This window comes from Orycteropus afer, unplaced genomic scaffold (assembly GCF_000298275.1).
Source record: "Orycteropus afer afer isolate SDZICR_OR568_19922 unplaced genomic scaffold, OryAfe1.0 scaffold00056, whole genome shotgun sequence".
NCBI lineage: Eukaryota > Metazoa > Chordata > Mammalia > Tubulidentata > Orycteropodidae > Orycteropus > Orycteropus afer.
In genome coordinates, this window is record NW_006921643.1 from 2,745,798 (window position 1) to 2,766,915 (window position 21,118).

A 21,118-nucleotide genomic window follows, 5' to 3' on the forward strand; every position below is an offset into this window, starting at 1 on the left:
GATATTGGTCTGTAATATTCTTTTCTTGTGGTATCTTTGGCTTTGGTTTCAGGATAATGTTAGCCTCACAGATTGAGATAGGAAGTGTTCTGTTCTCTTGTGTTTTTTGGAAAAGTTTAAGAAGGACTGAGGTTGCTTCATCTATACAGGTATTCCCTGCTTTTTAAAAGTCTGCTTTACACCATTTACTTTTACGAAAGACCTTTTAGGAAAGACCTACATTAGCACCTGTTTTTACTAACCTGATTTTAGAAATCCAGAAATCTAAAGAGGATTTTCACATTTACAATAAAAGGCAAAAAGCAAAACTCGTGTTCAGCGTTTGTTTTGCAGTGAGGCGCTAAAGAGACAGTGTGCACCCAAGTGTGTCATCGCCAAGTTCCTTCCCTGGGAACTACACGCAGTATCTCAGCTTCAAGCCACCACAGTTTTGAACTGTATCTGTGAACATTGTATCTTACTGTTATTCTAGATTTTAGGTGTTATTTGGTATGACTTGGTAGGTTATTTTTTGGGTCTGGGAATACTCAAAATATGTTTCCCATACAAATTAATGGTAATGACTTCACTTTATGCCATTTCAGGCTTAAGGAAGGATTCGTAGGAATGCTCTACTTTCAGATCACGGGTGAAATCTGTCAGAGTTTTGCAGAATTCCCCAGTGAAATTATCTGGTACAAGACTTTTCTTTTTTCATAGGTTTCTAATTACTAATTCAGTCTCTTCACTTGTTATGGGACCTCACCTATTTTTGCAGACCATTTTTTTATTCTTCTGGGGTTAGATGAATTAATGAGGAAAAAATAAAAACTGTTTCCATGTTTCCTTTCTTAAGCAAATGAACTTCCATTTCATTTTTTAAATGACACAGTTTTACAGCTTGCATTGTACACTTATTTTTATACATTTTTAAAAGATAAGCATCTTGAGAACAGAGACATCTTACTCATCTTTGTATTTCTGACACATAGTAGGTAACTCAATACATCTGCTGAATGAATAGAACACAGCAAAACTTTGAATTAGTCATTCCCATTAAAAGAGAGAGCTCCCTGGGTGGCACAATAACTAAAAGGTTGGTGGTTCAAACCCAGCCAGAGGTGCCTCAGAAGACAGGCCTGGAGATTGGCTTCCAAAAGTTAAAAGTCTTGAAAACTCTATGAGCAGATCTACTTTGCATATACATGGGGTTGCCATGAGTCAGAACCGACTGGGGGCAACTAACAACAACATTAAAAGAGAAAGAGGAGAGAGTTACCTTTTTCAAGGGTTAGGAACATGTTTTTTAATATCTTTATAACTTGCCTTAGTGGCTCATCAAGCAAGAAGCTTTCACCACAAACTCTGAGGCTATGCTCCAAAAAGTTCATATTCCCATAGCAAAAGATCTGCAACGTGGGAGGTAACTAAGAGTTTATACTTATCCCACAACTTGCTGTCTCCTAAATATCTAAGTACATATTTAAATTCACATCTAGAGGATTAATTAATGGGGAAAAAATATCTAAAATAACAGTTTAGGAATATAACCCTATGAGTAAAAAGACCTTCAAAACATACTTTCCATTTAAGGTAAAGCGAGTCTTCATTCTGTTTTAAGGATAAATCCAATTCACTAATAGGACTAAACCTATAGTGCTACCAGATTCCAAAGACAGCTCTTGTTGAACTGTGCTTCAGAATAATATGGGAAAGGTCCATGGTGGCACAGACAGTCTACACTTGGCTAATAACCCAAAGGTTGCCTGTTTGAACCCACCCAGCAGTACCACAGAAGAGCCAGGCCTGGCAACCAGCTTCCATAAAGATTACAGCCAACCCGACTCTAGAGTATATGGAATATCTCCAAATGAACACAGGAACAAGCAAATGCCTCAACAAAATAATATGGGAGCAGTTAAAGTAGGAGCTGGAGGAGAGAGGTATATAGATGAAACAAGACTGACCACCATTGCTAAGGTTGGATGATGGGTTCCCTAGAGGCTTATTACATTATTCTGTTTATTTTTATGTATATTTCAAATCTTCTACAAAAATAGTTACAAAGAAAAAGATACTGTAATGAAATGAATATGTGACAAATTAAATCTGATAAATTAGACTATAATATATAAGTGGAAATATCCTTTTGTGCACAAATATCTATAAAACAGTTGTTTTGGGTTTTTTGTTTATTTAAGACTTAGGGACTTTTACAATCTTCAAGACAGGGTTTCTTTTTGTTGTTTTTTAAAATTTTTAACGAATCTTTAATACGAATACAGAGGAACTGCACTCAATGACTTAAGAGAAAAATAACACGCCAAAAAAATTTTTTCAACACTGCTCAATGCTTTACATTTTCTTTTTTATAATGAAAATCATCAGTTTCTTTTGTCCTGAAACTACTGAACACAAACAAGAAACGTCAGTTGGTTATTGCTGTCCTAGGTAAGTCTACTCTACTTCTGAAAGGTTTATCACTTCCTTAACAGGATGGAAACAAGAAAAGGACCTGAGAGCTAGTAATTTCACAACTGCATGACACTTTGTTAGGCAAACAGTAAATTGTTAGAGAAAATGGCAAATCAATCAAAATTTTTAAGAGAGATTTTTTTTTCATGTGTAATGGACTTTACTAAATCATAAGGGATAACTAGAAGGAATAAGAGCTCTGGTAGCATAGTGGCTAAAGCACTTGACTGCTAACCAGAAGGCTGGTGGTTCAAACCCACCAGCCACTCCTCGGAAGGAAGGTTGGGCAATCCTACTTCCGTAGTGATACTGCCTCGGAAACCCAAGGAGGGGTTGCTATGAGTTGGGGCCGACTCGACAGCACATAATAAAAACAACAACAGAAGGAATAACACAAAAAGGGAAGAGAAACTTAGATGCGAAATATGTCTAGTCTAAGAGTATAGAAGGAGTTCTGGTAGCATAGTGCCTAAAGCACTTGACTGCTATCCAGAAGGCTGGAGGTTCAAACCCACCAGCCACTCCTGGGAAGAAAGATGGGGCAATCTACTTCTGTAGTGATACTGCCTCAGAAACCCAAGGAGGGGTCGCTATGAGTCAGGTCCAGCTCGACAGCACATAACAAAAACAACAACAAAAGTATAGGAAAAACAAAAAAGTAAACTCTTCTTAGGAGATTCCCTAGAGGGCACAACTTGGTTCTGAGGGAAATGTTAAGTTCTTCATTCTTGGTTTCAAGTTTAGTTTTTAACTACGATTTGAATCTGATAAAATGAATTGGAGAAAAATCCTGTTATCTCTCTTTCTACCTACATCCCCAAAATAAAAGAAAAAGCAAATAACAAGCAGATGGAATTGCCAAATTAGTCATATATAACTCACCTTCAGGAAACATGAATCGAATTTCTCTTTCTGCTGCAGCAAAGTCATTACTCCCATGAAGCGCATTCCTTAGATCATCTGTGCCATAAATTGCTCTTAGACTAAAAAGCAAGTTAGAGATGATGACCTTTCAATCGGACATCCTTTCCTCATTTTTTACATATGAATTCTCTTTAGGAATTTTATCAAAGCACTGTCACTTCTCACATATGGAGGCTTTAATTTATTTTCAAGTTAAGCTTAATCCTATCTGGATGAGGGTCAAATATACCTAAACTGCAGGAGAGATACACTTGGAAAATAGGGGTTCTTTAGGTGAAAAAGAAGTATTATTTCAGGAGAAGTGAAAAAGAAATGCCTATTCAAAAATGCAAGAACTCAGTGGCCTCATGTTTCCAGACATTAGCAATAAGGCTGAAATTTTTTATTTCTGGTCCAATATTACCAATATTCCTTTAAAGTACTACACCAATTTTTCCATGAAAAATCTGGAACAGAATGAGAGAAGAGTAAGGATAATTCATCATCTATCAGACATCCCCTGAGGTCTTTTGTGATATTATGATTAAATGGTTAAAATGTGTTCTTTTCCCTTTTATGTCCATCGCTGAAGCAGCAGCAGTCATAATGAAGTTCATTTCCTTTGTGACTTCTCACCAGAACAAAACCGTAAAAGGCACTTTGATATACCTTCCCACATTTAGGGTGGATGTCTTCCCCTCTTTCCAAGGAACTGAGACAGAAATACAATGTTCAGTCCACGCCCATTCAAAAGGATGATGAAGTTCAGGTTGTGCAAAGACACTGCAAAGGTCAGCATGTCGGCAAAGTAGTCCAGGTTTACAGGAAGAAATATGTCATCTACACTGAACAGATACAGCAAGATACAGCTAATGGCACAATTATCCATATGGGCATTCACCCCAGCAAGGTAGTTATCACGGAGCTAAACTGGACAAAGACCACAAAAAGATCCTTGAATATGAAGCCAAATCTCATCAAGTAGGAAAGTAAAAGGGTAAATACAAGGAAGAAACAATTGAGAACATGCAGGAGTAAAATAATCTTATATACGACTTTCATTAAAAAACTGCAAAAATGAAAAAGAAGATGGTTAAAATCTAAAATGAATCCCCCCTTAAAAAAACAAAAACAAAACAAAACTGAAACTTCCAAATGAAAGAAAGTTCCCATTATAATAAAATCAGAATTTTATTTCTTCATTTTCCCATATAGATTCTGTATTTTTCCCCCTAGGAAAATTACCTGTCTGGATGTGTTTCCTTAGCTATTAAGCTATTACTTGGTCCCAAAAGTTCTTTCCAGTAAGAGATGGCTTTATGTCTAGCTAATATCATGGCAACAAGTGGTCCAGAACTCATGTAAGCTGTTAAATTGGGGAAAAACATTTTCCCATACTGTTCCACATAAAAGTTACTACAATGTTCAGGGCTGAGATGTAGTTTTCTTCTCTATAAGAGAAACAAAGTCAACAAAAGCATTTAAAATGACAGTTCAATCATACCCTATTTATTCAGTAATAACTTGAAATTAATACCAATTTCATCACAAATTGGAGGTTGATCTTTGTATTATAAAGAAAGGGAACGATGAGAAAATTAAATGTCTTTTGTAAATAAGATTATAAGAAGAACATTTAACCTACTTAAGAAAAATTATTTCAGTTCAGCAGCTTCCCTTCAGCATGTTTTGTTAATGACAAATTCATTATGACTCCTTCTTAAAGTAACATTCCAATTATCAGTATTTGCTAATGTATACTTTGTATAATGTATACCTCCACTCATCTGTCAGTTTGTCATACTGTGGTGGCTTGTGTGTTGCTGTGAGGTTGGAGGCTATGCCATCAGTATTTCAAACACCAGCAGGGTCACCCATGGTGGACAGGTTTCAGCAGAGCTTCCAGACTAAGACAGACTCAGAAGAAGGAAGGGGCCATCTACTTCTCAAAGAACTGGCCAGTGAAAACCTTATGAATAGCAGTGAAACACTGTCTGATATATTACTGGAAAACTATGAATAGCCCTGAAACACTGTCCGATATAGTGCCAAAAAAATGAGCCCCTAAAGTAGGAGGGCTCTCAAAATGCAACTGGAAAAGAGCTGCCTCCCTAGAGTAGAGCTGACCTTAATGATATGGATGGAGTAAAGCTTTTGGGATCTCCATTTGCTGATGTGGCACGACTCAAAATGGGGAGAAACAGCTGTAAACATCCATTAATAATCAGAACATGGAATGTACAAAGTATGAATCTAGGAAAATCGGAAGTTGTCAAAAATGAAACTGAACACATAAAGATCAATATCCTGGGCATTAGTGAGCTGAAATGGACTGGTTTGGGTCATTTTGAATCAGACAACCATGTGATCTACTATGCTGGGAATGACAAATTGAAGAGGAATGGCATAGCATTCATCATGACAAAGAATGTTTCAAGATCTATCCTAAAGTACAATGCTCTCAGTGATAGGATAATATCCATACGCCTACAAGGAAGGTCACTTAATCCTACTATTCAAATTTACACACCAACCACCAAAACCGAACACAAGGAAACTGAAGACTGTTTATCAACTTCTGCAGTCTGATATTGACCAAACATGCAATCAAGATGTGTTGATTATCACTGGTGATTGGAATGCAAAAGTTGGAAACAAAGAAGAATCACCAGTAGTTGGAAAATATGGCCTTGGTGATAGAAATAACACTGGAGATCACATGATAGAATTTTGCAAGACCAATGACTTATTCATTGCAAATACATTTTTTCAACAACACAAATGACACCTACACGTGTGGACTTCACCAGATGGAATACACAGCAATCAGACCAATTACATCTCTAGCAAGAGGTGATAGAGAAACTCAGTATCTTCAGCCAAAACAAGGCCAGGAGTTGACTGTGGAACAGACCATCAACTGCTCATATGCAAGTTCAGGCTGAAGCTGAAGACAATTAAAACAAGTCTACAAGAGTCAAAATATGACCTTAACTATATCCTTCCTGAATTTGGAGACCATCTAAAGAATAGATTTGATGCACTGAACACCAATGACCAAAAACCAGAGGAATTGTGGGATGACATCAAGAACATCATCTGTGAAGAAAGCAAAAGGTCATTCAAAAGACAGGAAAGGAAGAAAAGACCAAAATGGATGTCAAAAGAGACTCTGATACTTGCTGCTGAATGGAGAGTAGCTAAAGTAAATGGAAGAAATGACAAGATAAAAGAGCTGAACAGAAGATGTCAAAGAGCAGCTTGAGAAGACAATTATTATAATGATATGTGCATAGACCTGGAGTTAGAAAACCAAAAGGGAAGAACACACTCGGCATTTCTGAAGCTGAAAGAAATGAAGAAAAATTCAAACCTCAAGTTGCAATACTGAAAGATTCTACGGGCAAAATATTGAATGATGCACAAAACATCAAAAGAACACGGAGAAGAATAGAAGGGCTGTGTATGCACAGGAAGACAGCTTGGGGGTCAGGAATGCATAAGAAGGAAGGACACAGGAAAGAGGTAACTATGGGGAGGAAGTGGGAGGAGAGCTGTTGCATTGTGGGAAATTGCCATCAATGTCATGAGACAAAGTATGTGTGAACTGCTGTATGGAAAATGAATTTGCTCTGTAAACTTTCACCCAAATCACAATAAAAATTGTTTTAAAAGAAGAAGAAGTCATTGTACCAAAAAGAATTGGTTGATATTCATCCATTTCAGGAGGGGGCATATGACCAAGAACCAATGGTACTGAAGGAGTTGGCAAAAAACAAGGCTCCAGGAATTGATGGAATACCCACTGAGATTTTCAACAAACAAATCCCCCACTGGAGGCATTCACTTGTCTATGCCAAGAAATTGGAAGACAGGCTACCTGGAGAACTGACAGGAAAAGATCCATATTTGTACCCACTCCAAAGAAAGGTGATCCCACAGAATGTAGAAATTATTGAGCAATATCATTAACATCACATGCAAGTAAAATCTTGCTGAAGATAATTCAAAAATGGTTGCAGCAGTATATTTACAGAGAACAGAACTGCAAGCTGGGTTCAGAAGAGGACGTGGAATGAGGGATATCATTGCAGATGGATCTTGGCTGAAAGCAAAGAATATCAGAAAGATGTTTACTTGTATTTTATTGACAGTGCAAAAACATTCAATTGTGTGGATCACAACAAATTACAGATAACATTGAGAAGAATGGGAATTCCAGAACACTTGATTGTGCTCATCAGGAACCTGTACCCAGACCAAGAGGCTGTTGTTTGAATATGGATTGCATGGTTTAAAATCAGGAAGGGAGTATGTCAGGGTTGTATCCTTTCACCATACTTATTCAATCTGTATGCTGAAAAATAATCTTAGAAGCTGGACTATATGAAGAACATGGCATCAAGATTGGAGGAAGACTCATTAACAACCTGTGATATGTAGATGACACAACTTTGCTTGCTAAAAGTGAGGATGACTTGAAGCACTTATTGATGATTAAAGTCTACAGTCTGCAGTATGGATCACATCTGAACATAAAGAAAACCAAAATCCTCACAACTGGACCAATAAGCAACATCACAATAAATGGAGAAAAGATTGAAGTTGTTAAAGATTTCATAGTACTTGGTTCCACAATCAACACCAATGGAAGCAGCAGTCAAGACATCAGATGATATATTGCACTGGGAAAATCTGCTGCAAAAGACCTCTTTCAAGTGCTGAAGAGCAAAGATGTCTCCTTGAAGACTAAGGTGCACCTAACCCAAGCCATGGTCTTTTCAATTGCCTCATATGCATGTGAAAGCTGGACACTGAACAAGGAAGACCAAAGAAGAGTTGATACTTTTGAGTCGTGGTGCTGGCAAAGAATGCTGAAAGTACTGTGGACTGCTAAAAGAACTAACAAATCTGTTCTGGAAGAAGTGCAGCCAGAATGCTCCTTCGAAGCGAGAATGACCGGATTTCTTCTGACCTACTTTGGTCATGTTGTCAGAACAGACCATTCCATGGAGAAGGATGTTACGCTTGGTAAAGTGGAGGGTTAATGAAAAAGGGGAAGGTCCTCAATGAGATGGAATGACACGGTGCAACAGTGGGCTCAGATGTAGCAAGGATTGTGAGGCAGGCACAGGACTGGACTGTGTCTCGTTCTGTTGTACACAGGGTCGCTATGAGTCAGAGCCAACATGACGGCACCTAACAACATACTTTGTTTGTATTAAAGTAGCAAAATTAGACAGTAGAATTTTTCTAATTTATCCTGTCCCCATCTAATGTAAAATTTTCCTACACCATTTCAAGATCTGGTCTCATATGGTACTTAGAAATAACATGCAGTTTAATGATGCAGTAAAAGTGTTTTTCACTTGAACATGAAAGCAGTGTGGGTTTTTTTCTGGTTCTGCCATAAATATGCCAACTCACTGTGACCTTGAGAATAATTAGTTAGTGTTATGTTTCTTAATTTAAAACATTATAAAACATTTATTTTGGACAAATAAATTTTATTTTATTTAGAAATGAGAGACTATAAAAATGAATTATTAAATTTAAAAAATCATGAAAGCTGAGTCAATCACTCCTCTAGTTTCAAAGTATGCTTTCTCCAGAAGCTGCTGTTTGAGTGTTTTAAAAAATCATCTGTACTGCTGTTTCCCAGTTCTACTAAAAGTAGATCAGGAGGGAATATATAACAGAGAGATTTAAAGTAGACATTAAGGAAGAACTTCTGGCTGGAATAAGTATGGGAAGACAACAGAGTAAGTTGCTAGGCGTAGGCTAACAATCTCCATGATTAGGGCAGAAATCCATCTCTCTAAAACAGGTTAGATTTTCCTGAAATCTAACCTGTTTCCTGAAATCTAACCTGAATTTTACCAAGTGACCTACCTCTTAAAGCCCCTTGCTGAACTAATATGTTTCCTCAGGTTTTAGAAACTTGGTAAAATTGCTTGGTTTGTACCCAGGGCTCAGCACTGCTATGAACAGGCTCTGATGGACAAATGTAACATTATCAACAGTCAAAGAACCAGTTCTATGAAAAAAGTGCTGACATTTGCTCTCATCAAAATTCACATAGTTGAGAAATTATAGCAAGATGTGATTTATTTCAATCTTTGATTACATTATTTAAAATGAAGGCATGCCAGCCAGTATTTATGACTCTTAGGTATATTGGTGGGTTTTTCCTTTTGGTGGTTTTAAAAATAACATGTCTCTGTGGCAATGTATCTGCTACATGCCCCTCACTACAAGCAGAGAAAATTACCTTATGCAAGCTAGCTAATGATTTTTAAAAATTAATAGTTCATCTTTAACTAAAGATGACACTGAATCAATGATTCCATTGCTTGCTTTAAACTTATATCAGGTAAAATTTTTTGGAATTCAATTGAATATATTCACAAAGAGAAATGATGATAATCAAATATTGTCAGGAATGGAATCTTTAGTGTGTAACAAAGGAAAGACTGCCACCTACTGAAAGTATACACCAGTTTTCAGGTGGTTTTTCATAGACGGAACAAGAAAACCTTAAAAGTATACAAAATACCCTTGTCCTTTGGTGTGAAATTTATTGTTGACTAGAAAACCAAACCAATCTCACTGCCACAGAGTCAATTTCAACTCACAGCAACCTGCTTTAGGTTTCCAAGGTGGTAAATCTTTACGGAAGTAGATTGCCCAGTCTTCCTTCCATGGAGTGCTGGTGGGTTTGAACCGCCAACTTTCTAGTTAGCAGTCAAATGCCTTAGGCATTACATCACCACAAGAAAGTGTAAAAAGGTGTCTGGTGGTGTAGTGCTTAAGGCATTTGACTGCTAACCAAAAGGTTGGTGGTTCAAACCCACCAGCCACTCCACTAAAGGAAGACTGGACAATCTACTTCTGTAAAGATTTACCACCTCAGAAACCCAAAGGGGATCACTATGAGTCAGAATAGACTGATGGCAATGAGTTTGTTTGGTTTTAGGGGAAGTGTTAAATATTAGTAGTTATACTCATCTATAATTAACGTCTCGATAACCATTTGTCACAAATCAATTTTAAAATGTAGACTTGTGATTTTTTTTAACTTAAAAGGACGTATGTATCTTATTTGTGTACTGTTTTTTCTATGATTTAAAAAAAATTAATGGGTTGTTGTTAGCTGTCATTGAGTCCGCTCCTACTCAGGGTGACCCTGTGGACAAGGGAGTGAAACACTCCCTGGTCCTGAGCCATGTCCATGACCAGTTGTGGATTAGATTGCTGTGACTGACATGGTTTTCACTGCCTGATTTTCAGAAGTAGATTGCCAGGTCTTTCTTATTAGTCTAACTTAGTCTGGAAGTTCCACTGAAACCTGCTCAACAACATGCAAACGCCTACTGCGCATGAGGTACATTGGCCAGAAATTGAACCCAGGTCTCCTGCACTGAAGGCAAGAACTTTATTGTTTTGTTGTTATGTGCTGTCAAGTCAGCCCCGACTCATAGCGACCCCTCCTTGGGTTTCTGAGGCAGTATCACTACAAAGAACTTTATTACTGAACCATTAATGACAGGGTTCAAAAAAATCAAAGTAATATTAAAAATATATATTAAAAAAATATCACCCTAATATATCCTGCATTTCTCTGACCACAGTAGGCAACCATTTTTAAAAAATTTACCTTCCAGTGTTTCATTTTGCAAATATTGACAAACAAGTATAAGAATTACTTTTTCTCTTTCTTTTACAAAAGTTTGCCATATACTGTTCTGCACCTTGCTTTTTTTCCCTAACAGGATAGAGAGAAGTTCCTCATTATTCTTTTTACACTTCACTGCATAGTATTCAATTTGGTGGATTCAGGATTTATTTAACCAATCTCCCACTACTGGGTTGTTTTCAATCTTTTGCTATTAAATAAACAAACAAAAAAAAAAACTCTAACCAATTTCCGTTGAATCAATTTGGATTCAGGGCGACCCCATGTGTGCCAGAGTAGAACTGTACTAAATAAACAACATGGCTAAATAAATAAATAAATAACCTGTATGTATGTCATTTCATGTTAATACAAGAGTGTCGATAGGAAGGATTCCTAAGAGTAATACTATTAAGTCAAAGGGTAAATGCACCTGTAATCTTAATAGATAATTGCCAGATTCCCTTTAAGACTGGTTGTGCCATTTACTTTTCGAGTCTAGCCAAATCGTATACCAAAAAATCCAAACCAAACTCACTAGCATGGAGTCGGATCCAACTCATAGCAACCCCTCTTTGGGTTTCTGAGGTGGTATCACTACAGAAGTAGATTGCCCAACCTTCCTTCCGAGAAGTGGCTGGGGGGTTTGAACCTCCAGCTTTCTGGTTAGTAGTCACATGCCTTAGGCACTATGCCACCAGAGCTCCTGCCAAATCATGTAATAGTGTCCTTTTAATTTGCTTTTGGCTCCTTACAGATTGAACATCTTTTTATATATTTCAGAAGCCCTGGTGGCAGAATGGTTAAGCATCTGGCTGCTAACTGGCTGCTAATCGAAAGGTTGGTGGTTCAAACTCACTCAGTGGCTCTGTGGGAGAAAGATCTGGTGACCTGCTTCCATAAAGCTAATAGCCTAGAAAACTCTATGGAGCAGTTCTAGTCTGTCCAAGGGGGTCATTACAAATTGAGGACATCTAACAAAAAGCATTTGTTTTTCTTTTTTCTGTAACCATCCTGGGCTCTATCCATTTTTCTACTGAATTGTTTATCTTTTCTAGGAAATCAATACACAGTAGGGAGATCAGTTCTTAGTCTGTAATATGAGTGGCAAATCCTTTTTCCAAGTTTGCCATTTTGTGTTTTGACCTTGCTTATGGGGTTTATTTGACCATGAAGAAGTTTTAAAAATTTATATAGTCCTATGAATTTTTTATTTTATGGCTCCTGGACTTTTCAGATAAAGATGCTGTCCCATGATGTTAGAAAAAAAGAAATTCATCCATCTTTTCCTCTAGACATTATATTGTTTAACTTTTAAATATTTAAGCCTCAGACCCATTTGGAGTTTATCCTGGTACATAATACTTGAATTCCACTTAAAAAAAGAAAAAACAACTGGCTATCATTGACTAAAAAGTTCATCTTCACTTGTTTCTTTTACTTATATTAAATATTGCCATACATGTTCCTGTACTATTTCCTTATACTTTTCTTTTATCATCCCTATTCTTGGCCTCTCCCTATCCTTTAGCTCAAATGAAATCCTGTGTCTTTCCTGAATGACATTTTCTCTGATTTTTTAAAACACTGACTAAATAGGCAACATGACACTGTATGAAGACACTGTAAGAGAATAAAAAAACTAGAAATTTAAATAAGAATAGTATAAAAAAGATTAAAAATTTAAAAATTCTATTTGATAACAATACATTTTACATATTCATTTTCAAGCCTGTAGAGTTACAGTGTTTACCAACTGCAGAACAAATATAAGGCTTAAAACCTTAAATGCTTAAAATGGAAAATGCCAACTGAAAAAATACCAACAACCTAAAAGACCATCAATAGAGGACTTTTGTAAAGTAAATAAATTATGGTTCATCCACACGAGGGACTATTTACACAGAAGTTAGGAAGAATGAGATAGATTCAGATGTAATATCTGGAATGCTGTGGGACTTTTTAAAGGGGAGGGGAGAGTCAAGAGAGAAAGATTATTCTATTCCAAGGGGGAAATGTTAGTTAGTGCATAGGTAACTCCTGGAAGAACAGAAACTGTTAACAATGGTTGCCTCTGGAGACTGGGACTTGTGATGAAAGAAAAAGAGAAAGAACTTTTTTTCCCATTTTGTATCTTTCGAAGCATGAAATTTTTTTTTACAACTATCACATATTACTTTTATAACTGCAAGGTTAAGCCTAAATTTAATGTTAAATACTAAGGATCAAAATGGATTAGTACCATTACATCAAAAAAAGGACCAAAAAAGAGAAAAAAAATATGATCATTATGCCCAGAAGTTACCTGAACAATGGTGAATCCAGATCTGAGAATAATATCTCGTATCTCCTCCTCTTTGTCAATAATATCTGGTTTGATAATGGCCAGAGTTTTTTCTACATATATTTGAGGTAGGGGCATTAATAGGTCCATCCTGGCTTTTCAGAGTACAATTTACTGACAGTTTCTTGACAGGTATCAACTGCAATGACAGTACCCCCCCCAACACCCCAAGTTTAATATAATTGTGATTAAGAATAGCAATATTAGGTGCTTGATTTTAATTTAAAAAGTTAGAAACTGTCATATATTTTTCTAAGCATAGTCTCAGTGATAAGATCTCTCTCTACTCTGCATTCAGGTCGTGCTTTCGGTTTTCCTAAGTGCATTTACCTAAAGCAAGACCGAGGGCTCCCAGAACCAAAGACCAATGGGCTGCCAGAGGCCTGAGACTAATGCGGGGGGGGGGGGGGGGGCGCAGGGCAGGAAGAGTGGGCAAAAGGTTCTCCAGCTGCGGCAGGTGGGCAGCCTCTAGTGGCTGGTTGCTTTAGTGACGCGACGCTGCCTCACAGGGACAATTGCTTGCTTAGGGCCAGGACTGGCAGAACAGGGTACTTAGATCCTCTCTGGGCTTCAGCACCAACTCACCTCAACACCGTATCACACAACTCAGTGCCACTTGTTACTAGGAGACCAGAAGCCTCAACTCAGGGACGGTGGCTGCAGAGGACCAATCTTAGCAGTACACTTCACTCCTTTCTGCTAGTTTCTTGGAACTAAGAAAGGGGAACCAGCTACAGACATTTTAATTATCCTTGTGAATGTTTAGAGCACTACACTTTTTTTTTTTTTGGTTGTTGTTGTTGCCGCTGTTTTTATATTTTCTTAATAATTTATCTTATTTCTTCTTCTTACCCATTGAAAGATGTTTCAATTATCCCGATTTTACAAATGAGGAAGAGCCCTGGTGGTGCAGTGGTTAAAAGCCCAGCTGCTAAACTAAAAGTCAGAGGTTTTAGAAAGATGTAGCAGTCTACTCCCTAAAGATTACAGCCTAGGAAACCCTATTAGGGCAGTTCTACTCTGTCCTATAGTGCCACTGTGAGTCAGAATCTACCCCATGGGTTTGGTTCTTTTGGTTTTACAAACGAGAAAACAAATCAAAGGTATCCCCCCATCCCACCCAATCCCATTCCAGACATTATATGTAAGAAAACCATGTAAAATATACCTCATTTCATCAGATCACACTGTTCTCTTTACCCTCAGTTTCTTTAATCATTAAAAAGCAGTCTGTGGTTTGTGAAGTAACATTTATTTATATCAGTAATAAAAAGGTTAATCTAGTTAACCCAAATTAAGCCTGTGGAACAAAGATGTGGGCAATAATTGTGGCATAAACCGAAATCTCAGCTTTCTCCTTTTCTGCACATGTTTACAGGCATCTTTGACTCCTCGGTGATGAGTTAAAGGCCTTAATCTTATTAGAAAAGAAAATGGAGTAATGGTAAACAAATAATGCAATCTTCTCTAGGTCAGAGTTTTAAGGAGAGGTCCAAACTTCAGAATAGGTCAGGGCAGCAGTTCCAGGTTAACAAAACAGGTTTTCCATCCTCCATCCAGCAGGTTGAGTGGTTCTCATTCCAGACTACTTAAATCTCTTCTTTTATCTAACCAAATATTCAGCACCTACAGGATCAAGGCACAGACAGCAAGCTATGAATCATAAAAGCTACAGAGGTTCGAATGCAATTTTATTTCTTCTTCTGCATAGAAATTTGATTATACTTCTTTCATTAAAGTATATTGTCCTCTTCTGGCTACTATGTCTTATCTCCTAAAGATGGTACAGTGTGAAAGTTCATTAATTATCAATGATGTAGCAAACAAAAAGTGGTCAGTGACTCTAGCCTCTGGTTTGCATGTCTAGCCCTCTGACTTGAGGCTATGGAAAAAGAATCTCCCATTATTTGTTTACCGTCAGCTCTCCTGAGAGCTCTTCACTACTGCCTGCCTTCCTGGACTACTTCACTTCACAACTTAATAAAGTTGTGAATTACCCCTTAAAGATAAACTCTGGCAATGCAAGGTCATCTCAGTATCATCCTTATTCTCAAAAGACTTTCTGAAATCAGATTCCAGAAGCTACATTCCTTTTTCTTGCAGCTCTCTATATACAGTACCTGAATCTGTTCCAAGACTTCTCGCTGCATCTCCACAGCCATGTGGTACACATGATGGTCAGAGTCATTGTACATCACAGCATTTTGGAACATCAGCATCACGTCCCGCTGAAATTGGGCCATGGTGCGAATCCGTCCCTTAGACAGATTCCTCTTCAAGCTAGTTAAGTCCATGGGTCTGCAGGGGGCCAGAAGAAATCAAATATTCATGTGGAATATGTGGGGCCTAGCATGCTCTCTTGCATAACTAATCAGTTCCTAATGAAAACGCTACTAAAAATAACAAACCCACCTGACAATAAAATAACACCACCAGTTAACATCTGACTGCTTACAATAGATCATGCACTGTGCTAGGCACTTTATATATTAATTCAATCTTCTAAATAAGCTTCTAAGGTAAGTATTATCTACACTTGACAGATGAAACCGAGATCTCAAGATGTTAAGTACTTATCCAAAGTCACACTGCCTGGGTTCTCAATCAAAGGCAGCCTGACTCCAGAGCTCACACAGACCCAGACTCTCTACTATCATAGGAGGAAAGGAGCTCTGGTGCATAGTGCCTAAGGAATCTGACTGCTAACCAGAAGCCTGGCAGTTCAAACCCATCAGCCACTTCGCGGAAGGAAGCCTGGGCAATGTACTTCCATAAAGATTTACTGCCTTGGAAACCCAGAGGGGGTCACTAAGAGTCAGAATCAACTTGATAGCAGTGAGTATATCATAGTAAGATGGAGCCCTAGTGGCACAACATGGCTACTAACCAGAAGGTCAGTGGTTCAAACCTACCCAGTGGCTCCTATAAAGACTACAGCCTAGGAAACCCTATGCAGCAGTTCTACTCTGTCATATATGGTCGCTATGAGTCAGAATCCACTAGATGGCCCGCACCAATAACATCATAGTAAGGGTGTTGGCCTCAGGTACCAAACCTATAAAGAGTTTCATGGTCAGTTTGTTACATAGTTGTTATTGACTGACTGTTTACAACGTGCAGTCTTATGCTAGGTAATTAATCTACTTTTATTATTATATAAATCAAAGCTAAGAACTTTATTCCTCCTTTTATGGGAGTGAAAAGAATGAAGATCAGATGAATAGTAAGATAAATTAATACTCAATGTGGCATAAAGAATGTATAAGAGAAGACATACCAGTGTAAAAAGAGGACTAAACTGGGAGGTAAGAGTTTGGAATTTAGTTCCAGCTCTGCAATTAATTGCAAGTCATGACCACTTCTAAGCTTTAGTTTCTTTATATTTAAAATGAAAGTGTTTGTGTCCAAAGGTCCCTTCCTAATCTTCTACATTAACACTTCAGTTTACGACAGTACTTTAAATACACTATGCTATAAAAATCCAAAATACTGTAATCAACCAACGGTTATAATATCAGTTTGGATTAGTATATCTGTCTTAGAATACTTATATAACTGCCTGGTCATACAGCTTTCCTTTTCAAGTTTTGTTCCTAAAGAACAGTGTCAAAATCTATCAAAAGGTAATGTAAGATTATAATGTAAATGGATCATATTACTTAAAAATACCAGGGAAAAACAAACTATAGTATCTTTTTGTCTCCTTCATTCCTTCTCATATGAAAAGACTGAGCTAGCCATAATTTTCTATTTTTAGCTGTCAAATGTATCTTGAGTTTGTAAATAATGTGTATGAAGTAAATAAATAATCTAATAGATGAAAAGTAAAGAATGAAAAGGTACCATCCAAGGCACAGCAAGTTGTCTCTATTCACCTGGAGCAAGGGAGGAACAAGGAGAATCAGGAATAAGAGAAAGAAATGGAATGTGCAGCTAACTGCCTCCAGGAACACCTGCCATGAAACTAGAACTGGATGGTGCCTGGCTACCAATACTGATTGCCTTGATCAAAGACTCTACTGAAGAACCCTGATCAAAAGAGGGAAAATGAAGAACGAAATTTCAAATTTTCATGGACTCCAGACTTTCTGGAGCCATGGAGGCTGGTTGAACCCCTGAATCTATTGCCCTGAGATAATCTTTAAACTCTAAACCAAAAACATCCCCTGGGGGAAAAAAAAAAAAAAACATACCAAACAATAGTTTAACTTAACTAGTAAGGAATGTCTACCTCTAGCATTATGTTCTTTTAAGATCTACCTATATGAGCTCAAACTGATAATGGCAACTCAAAAGATTAGATAGGAATCTTAGGGGACAGGGAATTATTGTTATTGGGGGAGTAACAACTCAGAAAACTGGTCAGAACGGCTGTACACCTTGAAGAATGTAATCAATGTTACTGAACTGTAATGTGGAAACTTGAATTGGTATATGTTTTTCCTATATATATTCTCAAAAACAACAAAGTAAGTAAAGTAAATAAATAAATAATGAAAAGCCAGATATAAAAGCGACCAACCTTTCTTGACCCCTTTTCCACTGACCTTTTTACCACATCCTTGTATCCTGGGGCCTGCCTATCTGACACAGGCTTCAGAAATGGACTGCTGAACCTGGTAACCAAAAAACTCAGAGAGGATGAGGAAAACTCTGGCAAGTCACTCTGAATATAAAGAGTGGCTATGAACTAGAAGACAGTACTTAGAGTGTGGTTCACTTCTTGTTAGACTTTCCTTAGGGATATGTAAACTATGAGTACGATTAAGGAAGAAATCTATTAGTTTCCACTTGCTGAACAAAAAAGAATTTAAAAATAATAACTATAAAATATTTAACTACTATTCTAATATACTGATTTTGTGCTCAGAAATTTGCTCAAGGCCTCTAAGGGCCTATGTCTGCGGAAAAGGAGACTCCACCATATTGGAAGGAGGAATCTATTTTAAAATTGAATTTAATCATGTAATAGGAACCATTTCTAGAGGCAACTCAAATAACACAACAACAATTTCTTACACAGACCTATGAAAACAGCTGGGAGTATTTATGAATAAGCTTAGATATAGGACTTGCTTCCCAACTATGGCTCATGTGAGGGGATGAACTTATCTCCTTTCATGCTTAATCCCTAATATATGTCACTGCTTCAGTTCTGAACACAGTCCCATCACCACTTTGGACACCCACCTGTGACTGGCAATCATCTTCCAGACTGGCAGGAGAGTCTTCTTAAATAGTAAATGATCCTGAACAGGATCATCCTGGCCTAAGTCAGACCTATGGAAAGAGACAGTATTTTCACAAATTGTATTCTACCTCCCTCAAGTGTGTGGCTTTCTTACGCCACAGTGGAAAAAAAATATTTTGAAGAAATCACAACATAAGAATAAAAATATTAAAAAAAAAAAAAGAAAAAAAATATTTCATGCTTCTCAAAGGGACCCCAAATGCTACAAATATTATCTTACCCATTACTGTTACTCAATGAAGTAGTTACCTTAGAATGTATACTACAAATGTACAATTGTCTCTGTCTTCTCATTTGCTCCTCAGCTGAATTGGTGTATGAAGGTAGTCTTTGTTCACCAATGCTTTCTAAATGCCTGAAATAGTGAGTGCCTGGCACATATAGGTGGAATTTGATGAATGAATCTGGTCTTTTTTTTAATGCAGGAATGTGCCACATTGACAAATACCTCTCCAATGTTTCCGAAGAAGGAAATACACATTCCAAAGAAATCTCTTATGTTTTACTTGAATGCTATACAATTTAAATATTTTTCCTTTTTGCTCTTCTCTATAGAGAAGTAATTTTTAAAATACAAAAATTCATTTCTCCACATGGTCCTTCCCTCTCTGACTAAATCGTTTAAGTGAAATATCACGTTACACTTCCTGCTTTATATACTGCACTATTCCCTCTAAATAGGGTCTCTTCACATCTAAGGTTGCATACTCTTATTTTGCTTTATATACCGTACTGTGTATGTGTGCCACATGCGCAAAATGTGTGTTCTAAATCCAAGCCTTTATGCCTGTGGCTATAATCCCATTTGGGAATAGGTTGTCTTTTTTAATGTTAATGAGGCAGGATTAGTGTAGGATGTATCTCCAATCTCTTCTGAGATATAAAAGAGATTAAACAAGCAAGCTAGCAAGCAGAAGTAGGGGAAGAGATATACCAAGCTACACCAGGAATAGAAGCACAACGAGGCAGTAACTTTCCTCCAGTGGTCAGAGAGAGAGAAAGCCTACCTCTAGAATCAGCACCTGAATTTGTAATTTTAGCCCCCTAACTATGAGAAAATAAATTTCTATTTGTTAAAGCCATCCATTTGAGATATTTCTATTATGGTAGCATGAGATAACTAAGGCATGTTCTTTCTCAAGTTTGAGATTCTCCATATAATTATTTATTCTAATTATGTAATATCTCACTTGCATCTAAATCACATACCATAAAAATCATATAAATTTCCCTACTGTCTATAGCTAACTAATCCTTAAATCCTATTATTTATAGAACTCTATAGAACAAAGTATTTAAAATACAAAATAAACTTCTTCCTTTTGTTCTGGTTAGTCAACCAGAATGAACAATAGTTCCTTGGTACTGGTGCATCCATGCAACTATGCAACAGTTATTTATTTATAAGCTTCCATTATATGACAAGTACTGTGCTAGGTTCTGTAACCTCATAATCAACCAACTTTGCAATATTTTGAAAAATAATCCCCTGTTACCTCTATTTCTATGTAATTGGAAATGCATGCCAAGCAACTACGAGTAAAAGTCTCAGAGTGGAAAAGGCCTGGAATAGAGTGGAGGCTCTATGCCCCTTTTACTCCTGAGAATCAGTATAGACTGAGGGAGAAGTCAGAAAAGAGGAACATGGAGAATGTCTATTTTTCAAATTAGTATTAGGTTTCTCTGATGATAAGACAAGAACTCAGCTTTTGATCTCCCCTTAAAGCTTATCTGGTCAAGTGGGCTCAATTACTAATATCTACTGCTTTCTAATAAAGGGTTCATATTTAATCTAACTTCCAAGATAAGTATTTTGAATTTGCCCTTCTATGGGCAAATTTATCATGAGATAAAATGTCCCAGGCTGCAGTTTCTTGCTTTTTGGATACTCATCATTTAACATCTCAGTGCTCCATTGTTCACACTTACACAGGGGGTTGTAAAGAGCAAATGAAGCAATTCTTTACCAACCTGAGTTTTAAGCTGTGTTCTATTTGTATAAGAAAAATTCAAAACCTGCTATTTAAAAATATGTATGATTCAGCTGCATCCCTTAAACAAAAGAACACTAGAAGGATTACTGATTTACTTTCCTATATACACAGGTGTGGATCTGGGATGTGGTGAAGAAAAGTAATAGTTCATACTATACTCATTTAACAGACAGATGTAAGACCAAGCATATAAAAAATAAGTACTTATTGCTATAATAAAAATAACTTTATTTTTCTGATTAACAATTCATTTCACTGAAAAGAAATTAAGATTCTAAAATTCTTTAGCACAATTATTTTTAAAAAGGTAAAACAATTATATAACCATTTTTCTAAGATTTGTGAACACGCTCGGCATTTCTCAAACTGAAAGAACTGAAGAAAAAATTTAAGCCTCGAGTTGCAATACTGAGAGATTCTATGGGCAAAATATTGAATGATGCAGGAAACATCAAGAGAAGATGGCAGGAATACACAGAGTCACTGTACCAAAAAGA

The 21,118-nt window shown here is 37.0% G+C and overlaps 2 protein-coding genes across 2 annotated transcripts in view; both read right to left on the reverse strand.

Moving 5' to 3' along the window:
* NME5 (NME/NM23 family member 5) overlaps positions 1–13,466 on the reverse strand; it is a 71,763-nt gene extending 58,297 nt beyond the window's left edge. Inside the window, exons 1-3 of the mRNA XM_007938942.2 lie at positions 13,338–13,466; positions 4,603–4,808; positions 3,337–3,437 (exon numbers count right to left, since the gene is read on the reverse strand). Of these exons, the coding sequence (XP_007937133.1) occupies positions 3,337–3,437; positions 4,603–4,808; positions 13,338–13,466 (436 nt within the window). The remainder of the gene's footprint in view (positions 1–3,336; positions 3,438–4,602; positions 4,809–13,337) is intronic.
* Positions 13,467–14,951: 1,485 nt separating this feature from the next.
* BRD8 (bromodomain containing 8) overlaps positions 14,952–21,118 on the reverse strand; it is a 41,620-nt gene continuing 35,453 nt past the window's right edge. The window contains exons 24-27 of the mRNA XM_007938943.1: positions 18,567–18,656; positions 17,924–17,992; positions 15,497–15,674; positions 14,952–15,002 (exon numbers count right to left, since the gene is read on the reverse strand). Coding sequence (XP_007937134.1) covers positions 14,952–15,002; positions 15,497–15,674; positions 17,924–17,992; positions 18,567–18,656 — 388 coding nt within the window. The remainder of the gene's footprint in view (positions 15,003–15,496; positions 15,675–17,923; positions 17,993–18,566; positions 18,657–21,118) is intronic.